General features: G+C 59.6%; 1 protein-coding gene across 1 annotated transcript in view; it reads left to right on the top strand.

The window, feature by feature from the left end:
• The window catches only part of LOC105536195 (rho guanine nucleotide exchange factor 4-like), a 40,287-nt gene extending 28,449 nt beyond the window's left edge, over window positions 1-11,838 (top strand). The window contains 9 exon segments of the mRNA XM_011975476.1: window positions 3,581-3,760; window positions 4,698-4,874; window positions 4,960-5,139; window positions 5,921-6,153; window positions 6,496-6,625; window positions 8,102-8,233; window positions 8,948-9,191; window positions 10,017-10,094; window positions 10,641-11,838. Of these exon segments, the coding sequence (XP_011830866.1) occupies window positions 3,581-3,760; window positions 4,698-4,874; window positions 4,960-5,139; window positions 5,921-6,153; window positions 6,496-6,625; window positions 8,102-8,233; window positions 8,948-9,191; window positions 10,017-10,094; window positions 10,641-10,792 (1,506 nt within the window). The 3' untranslated portion in view covers window positions 10,793-11,838.
• Window positions 11,839-12,901: the final 1,063 nt, after the last annotated feature.

Below are 12,901 nucleotides of genomic sequence, written 5' to 3'. Positions count from 1 at the left end.
TCCACCTCATGTGCTCACTACCAGGGCCTGGTCCGGGGGTGTCGCCGAGCGGGTGCCCGAGGGGCGTGGTGGCACGTGTGTCACAGGGTCCTTCTGTCCTCTGTGCCTTGTCGGGGGTGGGGGTTCCGCGGGGGAGGGGGAGGCCAAAATGGCGCGTCTCTGCGTGTAACCGAGGATGCGGGTTCAGCTGGGGCCCACCGGCTGCTTGTCTGGAAACGGAGTGCATGTGACCGCTGGGTGAGCGACCCGCGCTTGCATCTTTGTGGGTTGATTCAGGTGTGTGGAAGACGCTGCGCATGTTACCTGCAGTTGTTTTTCCTGTTTTAGGCCTTAAAATACGTGGTGTCAGTCTCCCCACGGGCAGAGCCCCTGCTGCCCCCCTTGCACGTGGGCCCTCTGAAGCCCCCACCCCTGCTGCACAGCCTGCGGGTGTTCACAGCCGCCCCCACCCTGCGCGTCTGGTAGGTGGGCAGGGTGGGGAGGGCAGTGGCGGTCACAGGGAGCAGCTGAAGGCAGAACCTGGCAGCATTGCCCTTTTGGAGGCTGTCAGAACCTCAGAGTCACAGGAGGGCATCCCGCTCCCTGCCCTGGACTGTTTTAGTCTCAAATGTGCGCCTCCATTGGGACCTTCCCCCGCAATAGAACAGCCAGTTTCACAGCCCCGCTGTGTCTCAGAGTCAGTCTCTGCTTCCTGCAGGCAGAGAGGCAGCCTGGACTCCTTGCCCCTTGGGCCTGCCTGGCTTGTGTCTTGGCTCAGGTGCAGCGGTGCCTACCAGCACCAAAAAGGGCCTCTGCCCAGAAACGCGCCCAGCCCAGCGCATCGGATGTGGAGCATGACTCCGATGTCCTACAAAACTGCCTCTGACCTCACAGAGCCACATTTTGTCTTGGCGACAACACAGTTTACATTCCTCCTAACTCTAAATTAGAGAACCTCCCGAGTATGAGGCTATGCAGAAGCTCTGCCACCCGGGGCTGAGATCCTTACATTGGTGGGAGGCACAGGTGATGGGAGAGCTTGCTCAGGGCACGCTCCCTCTGCCAGGGTGCAACAAGGGCAATTAACACCTCCTCCTCTCCTCCCCAAGGTCTTCCAGGTGACTAGGCAGGACAGGTGTGGGGCTTGTCCCTAATGGTGCCTGGAAGCTGGTCTCTCTGTGAAGCCCTTCTTCTGCCCAACGCCTGGTGACCTTCCCTGGCAGCTATGTGGGAGGCCACCTATGCAGGATCCAGTTTCACCTGCAGGGACGGGCAGCATAAAGGAAAGGGGAATGGAGGCACCAGGCTTTTGCTCAGGGCTCATTTAAGGGAACCTAGGGACAGAGGGTGACACCTCACCTGGTTAATATCAGGCAGGAACCTCCTGAGAAGTGAAGCGATGGGAAAATGAGCTGTGTTGAGTGTGTCGGGTCACTTCCTCACAGCCTGTGTCACAGATCCCAGGTCAGGGCCATGTCACCTACAGCTCATGTTCTCACTGGCATCCCCAGGCCACCGTGTCTGCTTCCTTCTTTCCCTGGGGCCTCATCCTTCAGGGCCTCAGCGGGGTGAGCCAGCTCCCCACCGTGGCAGGCAGGCTCCTACCATATGGTCACCTGAGCCCTCCTGTCTCATCCCATCTGAGTGGCAGCGGCAGCTCATGATCGGGAGGCCACCTGCAGAAGGTCTTTGTGGCTGGGAATGAGAGCAGTGGCCCCCTGTGGAGGCCTGCTGCCCCCAGGAATAACCCAGGGCTCTGTGCCTGGGACCCCGCGGGGCCTCTGGAGGTCTGCAGCCCCCCGGTGGCTGCCACACTGTGAGGGTTCCTGTGCTCACAGGCCCATGGATCACTCTGAGGAGGGCTTCCATCAGGATTGGAGCAGGTTTTGCCCCCAGGAAAGAGGAGGTTTGTCCTTCCCTGAACTTGCTTGCTCAGGAGCCCTGGAGGAAAGCACCATCCCAAGCAGGCTCTGGAGCTTCAGTGCTCCAGTGGCCAGCCCCAGCCCTCACCCTGCCCACTCAGGCACAGGCCTCTTAGCTGGAACACAGGACTGGCCCCACTCTTGGTTTCCATGTTGAGGTGAGGATTCACACAGTGCTGAGGGAGCACCCGGTGAAGTGAAGGGAGGGCTCCTGGGATAGGGGCAGCTCAGAGGAGGGCCTATTTGTGACATTCCCATCCTCGACCACCTAGCCAGGCCCACAGCTATGACAGCCAGTGCCAACACCTGGTTCCAGCAGGGAGGGGCGTGGACCTCACCTCCTGTAAGGCCCCAGCCCACTCCTCCTTTCCTGCCCTAAGGCCCTAGAAGTGCTCATCATTCAGGGAGCAGAAACAGATCCCATGTTAGGAGAAAGCAGGGGTCAGCCTCATGGCGTGCGAGGGCTGCCTGGGAGGGGCAGGGGAGCGTGGCTCCCATGTCTCAGTCCACACCACTCTGGAGCAAGGCACCATGCTGGTTATTTGAGCAGAGAGAAGCGTGTGAAGGATGGTCAGCTAGGTATAACGTGGTTGACTGGGCAGCACTGCACAAGAGCAGTCCCGAAGTGCCTGTCACAGAGGTAGCAGCTGCAAAATGTTCCTACTTCTCCTGGAACCTGGGAAATAAAGGAAAGAGGTTGGAATAACTCAAACTTAGGATCCCAGGGCTTGGGACCTAGAGCTCTAAGAAGGGGCATTGGTCAGCTGGTGTTGGCATCTCTGGGGCTTGGGGTGGGAGCAGGGGTGCCATGTGGTTGGTTCTGCAAGTGTTGAAAAACAGCAAACAAGCTCCAGTCACTCCAATGGCAGGGCACTGTCTACCTGGATGAAGGGGCATTGTGGTTGGTGGCTGACCTCACAGGCAGTGCTCATCCGCAAGAAGCCCACAGGAGGGTACCAACCCCCAAGCCCCTCCCTCCTGCAGCCTTGCAGCCCAGCCCCTCCCTCCTGCAGCCTTGCAGCCCCCAGGCCCTCCCTCCTGCAGCCTTGCAGCCCAGCCCCTCTCTCCTGCAGCCTTGCAGCCCAGCCCCTCTCTCCTGCAGCCTTGCAGCCCAGCCCCTCCCTCCTGCAGCCTTGCAGCCCCCAGCCCCTCCCTCCTGCAGCCTTGCAGCCCAGCCCCTCCCTCCTGCAGCCTTGCAGCCCCCAGCCCCTCCCTCCTGCAGCCTTGCAACCCTCAGCCCCTCCCTCCTGCAGCCTTGCAGCCCAGTCCCTCCCTCCTGCAGCCTTGCAGCCCAGCCCCTCCCTCCTGCAGCTTTGCAGGGCCCAGCCCCTCCCTCCGACAGCCTTGCAGCCCTCAGCCCCTCCCTCCTGCAGCCTTGCAGCCCCCAGGAGTGCTGGGTTGGGAATACTAACAGGGAGCAGTTGACAGTCCTAGCGACAGGATCAGATTCTGTGGTCAGTTCACTTCTGGCTCCATCACTGAGCCTTGATAATCTAGACATGCCCAGAACACAGCCCCTGCCCCAGGAAAGCCCTGCTCCTGTCAGAGGCAGCCTTGTCCGCTCCTCTGTAAAGGAGTCAGAATCCCCTCTTCCTAGGGCTGCTGAGGGAGTGGAGACAGAGCAGGGAGGCCCAGGCAGCCACCCCCACTGACCCGCCTGCCCGTGGCTCTCTCGGCAGCTCATCAGCGATGGCAGTGTGGTCTGCGCTGAAGCACTCTGGGACCATGTCACCATGGACGACCAGGAGCTGGGTTTCAAAGCTGGGGATGTCATCGAAGTGATGGATGCCACCAACAGAGAGTGGTGGTGGGGCCGGGTCGCCGACTGCGAGGGCTGGTTTCCAGCCAGCTTCGTTCGGGTATGGTTCCAGCCTGAGCTGCTCCCAAGTTGGGCCCATGAAAAGCTACCTGGTTCTGCAAAGAAATCCAAGCCCAAAACAGCTCTGGCATCCAAGGTGCAGAGCGCTGGGTGGTGGGTGTCGGGGCGCAGTGCCACAGCCTTCCTCTTCCTCAAGAGCCACTACTCCTGCTCCCTCCCCGCTTCTGGTGAGCCCTGGGCGACCCGAGAGGAGAGCAGTTCAGAAATGTGTGCAGACACTAGGCACCCCTCTGCGATACCCCCACAACTTCAGGTGCTAGACATTTCCCAAGCCCTGACGAGCCCTGATAGAGGACTGCTCAGCTCACACGGAGCCCCGGGAGTGGGAAGTTGAGGCACGGTAAAGTTATTAGCCCTGGAGATAGCAGAGAGGGGACCCGGATTCCATCTAAGGGGGTCTCCGGTCTTCAAGGAAGGAATCCAGGTGCTGTCTCCAAAAGGCCTGGCTGAGGGCATCCAAGCTGAGGGCCGTCCGGCGGGGAGGTCTCAGGCCCTGGTGTTCAGATGCTCCTCCTGCCCCAGACCCCCTGGGAAACTGTCCACTCGGCACCCCAAGCCTTTCCCCAGGTTACAGGTTAGACAGCCAGGGGCGCGCCACCCATCCCCCTGCCTGTGCCCACGGGGACTGGTTCAGGAACTGCAGCGAGCGCTCCAGCCTCTGTGCCGGGCACAAGCAGGGTCTAGGAAAGAGGCCAAAGCGGGGTTCGGATCACACTGACAGCGGCTGCGGGCGTCGGAGCCACCATCTCTGGGTCCAGGACTTGAGTGGGTGGCTTGGTGGGGGGAGTTGGCCGGCCAGCCCCGCGCCCCGTGCACCCTGCGGGGTCTCCAAGACCCGGTTCTCGCCGCTGCGGCGCAGGGCGCGGGGCGCTGCTCCGAGGGATGCGGGGCACTGACCGGTCGCGCGTGGCCTGCAGCTGCGGGTGAACCAGGACGAGCCCGCGGACGACGAGGCCCCTCGGGCCAGGGACGGCGGGGCGGAGGACGGCGGGGCGGAGGCGCAGAGCAGCAAGGACCAGATGCGGACCAACGTCATCAACGAGATTCTCAGCACCGAGCGGGACTACATCAAGCACCTGCGCGACATCTGCGAGGTGAGGCCCGGCCGGCGGGTGGGGCAGGGGCCGGTCGGGGGAGGCCGGAGCCGGTCTGGGGAGGCCTGACCGCGTGCGCCCGCAGGGCTACGTCCGGCAGTGCCGCAAGCGCGCAGACATGTTCAGCGAGGAGCAGCTGCGCACCATCTTCGGGAACATCGAGGACATCTACCGCTGCCAGAAGGCCTTCGTGAAGGCCCTGGAGCAGAGGTTCAACCGCGAACGCCCGCACCTGAGCGAGCTGGGCGCCTGCTTCCTGGAGCATGTGAGCGCCCGTCACCAGCACGACCCCGGCCCCTCCCTGGGCGCTGCGCTCACAGAGGCTGCCGCATCAATGCGGCAGGTCCCAAAACGCATCACAACGCCTGGGCCCCAGCTCCAGCTCTCTATCTGCCTGGCCGCCTGCACCCTTCAGGACAGTTTTAGGAGGGTCTCTGCTTCTGGGTGGGGAAACCAAGTCAGGGAACGCTCCTGCTGGGAGCAGAGAGCAGGGGCGTCCCCCAGGAAGGACTTGCTTTGGCCGACAGGAGGGCAGAGGCCTGCTGAGCGCCGCAGGGGCTGTTCAGAGTGAGCTCTGGGGTTCCTCACACAGAATTTACAGCTTGCTTAGGCGGCAGATGCCGGCTGGCCTTTACCAAGGTTCACTGGGCCGCTCTAAGTGGACACCTAGCCTCACCTGGTAGAGAAGGGCCTTGTTTGGGCCCTCTTGGGCAGTCGAGTGAGGGTGAGCAGAGGATGCCTGTCCCATCCCACCCCTCTACCACCGCCGCTTTTGGCATTGTTATCCCGTCCGTGGTATCATGGATTTCACCGAGAAGGCTGACGTGCAGCCGGGACACTTGCTCATATTCTCACCATTCCCACCCCTGGGTGTGACTCCATGTAACTTACGCCCCAGGGACATAGGTACACCGAGCCTGGGTTCCCTCTAGCCCCCAGCCCAGCTCCTGAAGGAAATGTAGAGGCTCTTGCCCTTCCCAGACATGCGGCTGGATTGCCTGGGGGAGCAGCAGAGAGCTCTGCTAACGTCCAGCTGTGCTCCTCAGCAAGCCGACTTCCAGATCTACTCGGAGTACTGCAATAACCACCCCAACGCCTGCGTGGAGCTCTCCCGGCTCACCAAGCTCAGCAAGTACGTGTACTTCTTCGAGGCCTGCCGGCTGCTGCAAAAAATGATTGACATCTCCCTGGATGGCTTCCTGCTGACTCCGGTGCAGAAGATCTGCAAGTACCCTCTGCAGCTGGCCGAGCTGCTCAAATACACGCACCCCCAGCACAGGTAGGAGGGCGCTGAGGCAGGGAGGCAGCCCACGCCTCTGCATGCCTCGTCAGCCAGTTTGAGCATTAGCAGTGTGCTGCTGCAGGCTCTGGGGCAACACACAGAAAATTAGCCCTGTTCTGATGAGCTCCTTGCAATGAGGGAAGAGGATGCCAATAGGATATTAAGCTCTGCTCTGTGCCTGCCATTTATGGAGAAGATCAGGGCTGTGCATCTGACAGTAGGATGTGGTCAGAGAGCACAGCCCCAGAGGAAAGCAGCTCCACGCACGGGGGCTGCAGGGGTCCTCAGCCTTTCTCTGCCTGCAGCCTGCAGCAGCCTTCCATCTCTGTTCTGCCCCAGGGACTTCAAGGACGTTGAAGCTGCCTTGCATGCCATGAAGAACGTGGCCCAGCTCATCAACGAGCGGAAGCGGAGACTTGAGAACATCGACAAGATTGCTCAGTGGCAGAGCTCCATAGAGGACTGGGAGGTGAGGCCCGGGGGTGCAGAAAATTCCAGGAGGTCTTGGCCCCTTGCTTTAAAGTCATGCTTGCCCCTGAAAAATCTACGAGAGAGCTGAAGCAGGGAGCTGCGCTCCTGGGAGCTAGCAACAGGTGCCCATGGGGGGAAAGCCCATCCCAGCGTGGGCTCTGGACTTTCGGTGCTGCCTTCCCTAGCAGTCTCTGGCACCTGGTGGCCTCTTTTCTATGTGAAACTCCTCCCATGAGCAGCCAGCCAGCCCAGGAGAAGCCCTCAACAGAGGAAGGTTGTGTTCAACCTTCAGAAGTGTTCTGTCCCTCTGCCTTCAGGGGACAGGCCAGATCCCTGCTTTAGTTCACTTCTGGGACTCCTAACAGAAGGCTGCAGGCCCAACACAGCGTGACCAAAACTGCATCGCCACCCATCAGAGCCTCCTGGTTCTGTTTGTCTGACTTGCACGTTTCCCCTTGCATCTGCCAATCTTGCCTTAGAACTAATGACAATGTTCCTGTCCCCCTCCACCCACCCCCACTTGCATCTGCCAATCTGCCACCTCCTGATCTGTTCCCGAGGGCTTCCTACCCACATGGGTGCTGCCACCACCAGGCACCAGCTATCAGGGAGAGAAATGGCCTGGAAATCAATCAGTATCAGCCACAGAACATTATGAAAATACAGATTCCATGGCCCCACCCTGGACACACTGAATCAGAAGCCCTGGGGCGGGGCTGAGCAATAGGGGCAGTCAGTTGTGAGGCCCAGCCCTGGCTCAGGGCCCTCCAGAGTCACTCATCCCAAACAGGCCACCGCCAACCACTCCCAGCCGGGGCTTGCATTTTCAAGGAGGAATGAGACCAGGGCAGGGCTTAGTCTAAAAGTATGAAGCCCAAGGGTGGATGATGGACCTTCGGGTACTCAATGCATTTAGCTGGGAAGGGGGCCTCCTTAGAGATCTCAAAGGCTGGCCTGAGAGGTGAATCGCAGACGCCTCATTCTTCTCTAGGGCAGCACCGTCCAGTCAAACCAGCATGTGAGCCACCTATGGAATCGTGTACTACAGAGTAGCCATCTTTAAAAGGGGAAAAAAAGAAACAAGTGAATTTAATTTTAATAAGGTTTCAATTATCTCCAAAATAGCATTTCAACTTGTAATCAACTAAAATATCATTAATGAAAGATTTTACAGTATTTCATATGAAGTCTTCAAAATCAATGTGTATCTTACACTGACACCACATCTAACATGGATTAGCCACACTTCCAGTGCCCAAGAGCCACCAGAGGCCGCTGGTGACAGGTGGCTCCTATTTTGCCAGGACAGCCAACTCACAGGCCAGACGTGCCACCTCTTCCCCTCCCACCGTGGCCTGGCCAGGTGGGTGCTGCAGGCAAGACCAGGGGGAGGTGCCCCACCCATGATGGGGGCAGGCAGTGGAGCCCACGGTTGGGTATGCTCGGCTCATGGTTCTCCTTGGGATCTTCCCAGGGAGAAGATCTCTTGGTCAGGAGCTCAGAACTCATCTACTCGGGGGAGCTGACTCGAGTTACGCAGCCTCAAGCCAAGAGCCAGCAGAGAATGTTCTTTCTCTTTGACCACCAGCTCATCTACTGTAAGAAGGTACCAGAGCTGCTCTGCCCTGCTGCCCCAAGTTGAGCAAGTGGAGGGAGGGGAGCTGAGGGCTGGGAGCAGCTGCCCAGAAGACAGGTGCCAGCCAGACCATACACGGGGAGCCTGGCCAGACCCTTGGGGCTGGGATGGGGTGGCTCTCCGCAGGTGAGCCTGGTGGCCCAGGAGCAGCAGGCAGCTTTCACAGTCTGACCAGGCCGAGTGCTGTTGAGAGCATGGTCTTTCCTGACCTGGCCGCTGCTTGCTCCTCAAACTACCTCGTCTCTCCCTGCAAACCTCCACATCCCCTCTCTCCAACCCCAGAGTCCCCTGCTCGAGCCGCCTCCCAGTTTCCTCTACGCTGCTGGCTTCTGCTTCTCTTTCAAAACATGGCCCAGTGGCCTCGTGTCCATGAAGCCCTCCTTGTCCATGGGTGCTCTTTCCTGCGTGTGGTGTGAGCCACTGTCTTAGTCTCCCACTTCAAAGACAGGGCCAACCCCGGGGTGGTCAGCACCTGCGCATTCAAGGAGCAAGGCCTCTCCACTCGTGGCTCAGCATGGCTGTGGGCTGCAGCAGGCCTGCTCTGCCCTCAGGATCTCACTATCTGCTGGGGAGGTGGAGGCGTCGCCAGCAGCCCCTCCTGTGGCTGGGGAGAGGAGGTGGGAGCGGCCATGAAATGGTCAGGGGAGCGGTTCAGCAGCCAGGGCTGAGGCCAGCATCTGGCAGGACCTGCTGCGCCGCGACGTGTTGTACTACAAGGGCCGGCTGGACATGGACGGCCTGGAGGTGGTGGACCTGGAGGACGGGAAGGACAGAGACCTTCATGTGAGCATCAAGAACGCCTTCCGGCTGCACTGTGGTGCCACAGGGGACAGCCACCTGCTGTGCACCAGGAAGCCCGAGCAGAAGCAGCGCTGGCTCAAGGCCTTTGCCAGGGAGAGGGAGCAGGTGCAGCTGGACCAGGAGACAGGTGCGAGACCCGGCTGGGCCTTGTCCCGCCCCCGGGGCCCACCAGGCACTCCGGCCTGCCTGGCTGCCTGGCGGTCAGGACAGCGCCGCTCAGCCCTCTCAGGCTGCAAGCTGTAGCGGGGCTCCAGGCACCTCTAGGTCCCAGTCATCAGCATAAGGCTTTGCCTTCATCACCTCAAATGGCAGGGTTACCTGACCGTATCCCATGATACAGTTCCTCCGAGTTCGGCCCCAAGGCATGGGTCTACTGACTTTTGGGGAGCTGCTTCACTACACACGCTTACATGTGCACACACTCCATAGAACCGGGTCCTCTGCTCGGTGCCCTGGGTTGCTGGGACCTGGGGGACCCCTTTCCAGCCAGCAAAAGCCTGGGAGAGCCTCGGAGTGGGCTGTGGGTACTGGCCTCGGAAGCCTCCCCTGCCCCTGCGTGCAGACGTCTCCCCACTATAACTTCCCTCCTGTCCACGGGCCCCCACATTACCCGCCACAGTGATCAGGTCAGCTCTTGGTCTGGGAAGGAGCCTCCACTGCAGTGGAAAAAGACACTAGACACGGAGTGAAGGTGAGAGATGGGCAGGCAGAGGAAGGACTCGGGGATCTTCGTTTTCTACCAGGGGCCCCGGGACAGGGCACCAGAGCATGCCCTCTGCCCTGGTTGGCCAAGGCAGGCTGACTGTGCAGAATGGGGAACCGTCCCTGCTGTGGCCAGTACTCAGTCCCCAGGACATGATGAGACCCCAGGCACCAGAGAACTGCACCTGGGGCCGGGAAGTGCAGTGCAAGGAGGACTAGGGCAGCGCCCTCACCTGTGCCCCTTCCTCAGGCTTCTCCATCACTGAACTGCAGAGGAAGCAGGCCATGCTGAATGCCAGCAAGCAGCAGGTCACAGGGAAGCCCAAAGGTAGGCGAACAGCAGCCCCACCTCCTCAGCTGCCCAGCCCTTGCTCACATTCCCTTCTGTGACCCGCAAAGCCAAGCCAGCTAGCCACCAGGCCTGAGGGGGACCCCCTGCCCTTTGAAGCTGTTTGTTCCCAAAGGTTGGTAATAAGGGGCCACTGGGGAAGCTTGGGTCAGTATGTGGTTGACATTCTTACTCTCAACACCTTGGCTCCCCTAGATCAGGGCCATCGGTGACGACGCTTGTTTCCCCAGGGCTCCTTCCTGACAGGCATCGGGGTCAGGGTAGGGACGGAGCTGATCTCCCCATTTCTAGAGAGCCATGCCCCTGAAATATGACATGCCTTTGCATAGGCCACCCCCCTTCAGGCTGCTGCAGGAGGCCAGGCCCAGGCCAGAGGCCCCTGGCAGCCTGGGCTCTTGGATGTGGTCAGCTCCTGCCGTGTGGCAAAACTGCTCGGAAGCAGAGCCCTGGGACAGATCCCGTGCTGCCCCCAACAGCTGGGCTGGCACTCTGCCCCATGACTCTCTGCTGTCTCTCCCTGTTCAGCTGTTGGCCGGCCCTGCTACCTGACGCGCCAGAAGCACCCAGCCCTGCCCAGCAGCCGGCCCCAGCAGCAGGTCCTGGTGCTGGCGGAGCCCAGGCGGAAGCCATCTACCTTCTGGCACAGCATCAGCCGGCTGGCACCCTTCCGCAAGTGAAGTGGTCCCTGCCTGACGGCACCTGCTGGGCCTTCCTGCCAGTGGCCCCCAGTTTTTCTTCCCCAAGGCCCACTCCGCCTGGCCTTCCTCTGCCTGGAAGTGAGCAGGGCTGGGCTGGAGAGTTGCTTGTACCACCAGGACGTGCCAGGTCTGTACTCCTGTTGTCTTTTTCCCTGTTGCTGGTGCCGTGAAGAGACCAGCAAGGGGGCAGACCCCGCACGCGCCACACCCCCTGCAGCTTGGGCCCCATCCGCCCTCTGGACCTGTGCAGGGCCTCACTGTGGGGAAACCGCAGCTCAGCCCAGGCCCAGCTGGGGAGAAGGCGCTACCTGCCTGGGACCCTCTTCTCTGGAAACCTAAACCTCCCTCATTTCCTCTGGGCAGGACTCTCTGGCCTTCTGTGGCCTGCAATGCCAGGCCATGTGCCCCCCTGCCCTCTAGTTCTCCTTCCAAGTCCCCAGCCCAACCAGTGGTGCCAGGCAGCTTGCCACTTGGGAGGGCAGGAACCAGGAATTCCACACCCTTGTGTCAGGCCCGGAGCCCGCCCTTCGCCTCCCAGCCCCTCTAGACAGCGCTGGCTGCCGGACACCCTCTTCACTTGTGTGTGTGTAGTGGAAAGGACAAGACGGTGCAGTCGGCTGCAGACTCCCAGTCGGGAGTGTGGCCAGTCTGCCTGCTGCTGTGCGGTGGCTCCAGAACCACCTCATTCCTGGTTTTGTTTGGATTTTGTCATCTTGTTTTTCAAACAATGGAGAAAAAGAATTGATTCTTGTTAATGACACAGAAGATTGCCTTACCCTCGTGAGCGTGAGAAGCCATAAGAGACTGAATTCTGTGGCTCAGCACGCAGGACTGACCCACAGCCCAGGCAGCGGGTGTGTGGAGACGGGGCCCCGTCCTGCCAAGGGGCGCCAGGATCAGAGCCAGTACCTGGTGAGCGGGCACGGAGCCCACAGGATTCAGCAGCATGGACAGTCATTCTTGCACTACTCCTTCTCCAAGCCAGAAACCACATTTAATTTCGTAAATAAATTTATGAAAAGTAACCTGGCTGCCAGCCCGTTTGCTGTGGGTGTGCGTGCATTTTCCTGTGGCTGCTAACCATCACTGCTAGCCTTTCCCTACAAAGCAGGAACGAGCCCAGCAGCCTCTAAAGGTGGGGTGGGGGCTCACCTGTCGCAGATCACACCCTCAGGGCTTTAGTGGAGACAGGCTAAGGTGGGGCTGGCGGCAATGGGGAAGGAGGGCAGGGCCAGGCCATGCTGGTGGCGATACAGGTAGCTCTGCCCTCCCTCGCACTCAAGACCCAGAAACCACTGCTTCCCTGTGTTTGACTGGAGCTGGCCCACGTGAGTTCCTGGCTGAGTAGTCGGTCGTCCGAGGAAGAACACGTCTTCCCAGGAAGACCCTGGCCACAGAAGCCAGAGGGGAGCATGCCGCTGCTTCCCTTCCTGTCCCACTTGGGAAAATGGTCCCGGGCAACCTGCTGCCTCCACCACACTCTTCAGCACTGCCAAGGTCACGGGCTGGACGCCATGGTGGCCTTCTCAAAACCCCTGGCAATCTCCCAACTTGAGCGAAGCCCCAGCACCTCCCAGTCAGGTCATGCCACCTCTAGACAAAACCCACATGGAGAAATCATGAAAACCACAATATGCAACACAAGTCAATCTTTATTGAAAACTGCAGTATTAATACATAACAATTCTTGTTACAATAAACGTGCTTTTGAGATTTTTAAATCTGAGCTCATCTACTTATCAGATTGCATAAAAAATTAAAATAGTATCAATTGACACCTAATTGAACTGGCTCAGGATGGAAATTCCATTCCTTGGCATGGATACGTAAGTTCAATGCAGAAGTGAGGGATGCCTTTAACACTGGAAGACAATGCTGACTCAGCTTAAAAAAAAGTACCGAGACAACGGTGTAAAAAATGGTATTTAAAAATCATTTAAAAAAAAACAAAAAGGAACCGTTTCTTCTTTAGTTACAATCCATGAGGCTCTCTAGGGACCTCTCCGTGTGGCCAGCACAGCAACCCTGCCAGGAACACAAACGACTGGCCCGAGATCTGGCTCAGCTGCCTTGCCCACTGGTCTGCAC

Source organism: Mandrillus leucophaeus, unplaced genomic scaffold (genome assembly GCF_000951045.1).
Source record: "Mandrillus leucophaeus isolate KB7577 unplaced genomic scaffold, Mleu.le_1.0 Scaffold1564, whole genome shotgun sequence".
Classification (NCBI taxonomy): Eukaryota; Metazoa; Chordata; class Mammalia; order Primates; family Cercopithecidae; genus Mandrillus; species Mandrillus leucophaeus.
Note: the sequence above shows the minus strand (reverse complement) of the source record. Positions and strands in the feature narration are given on the sequence as shown.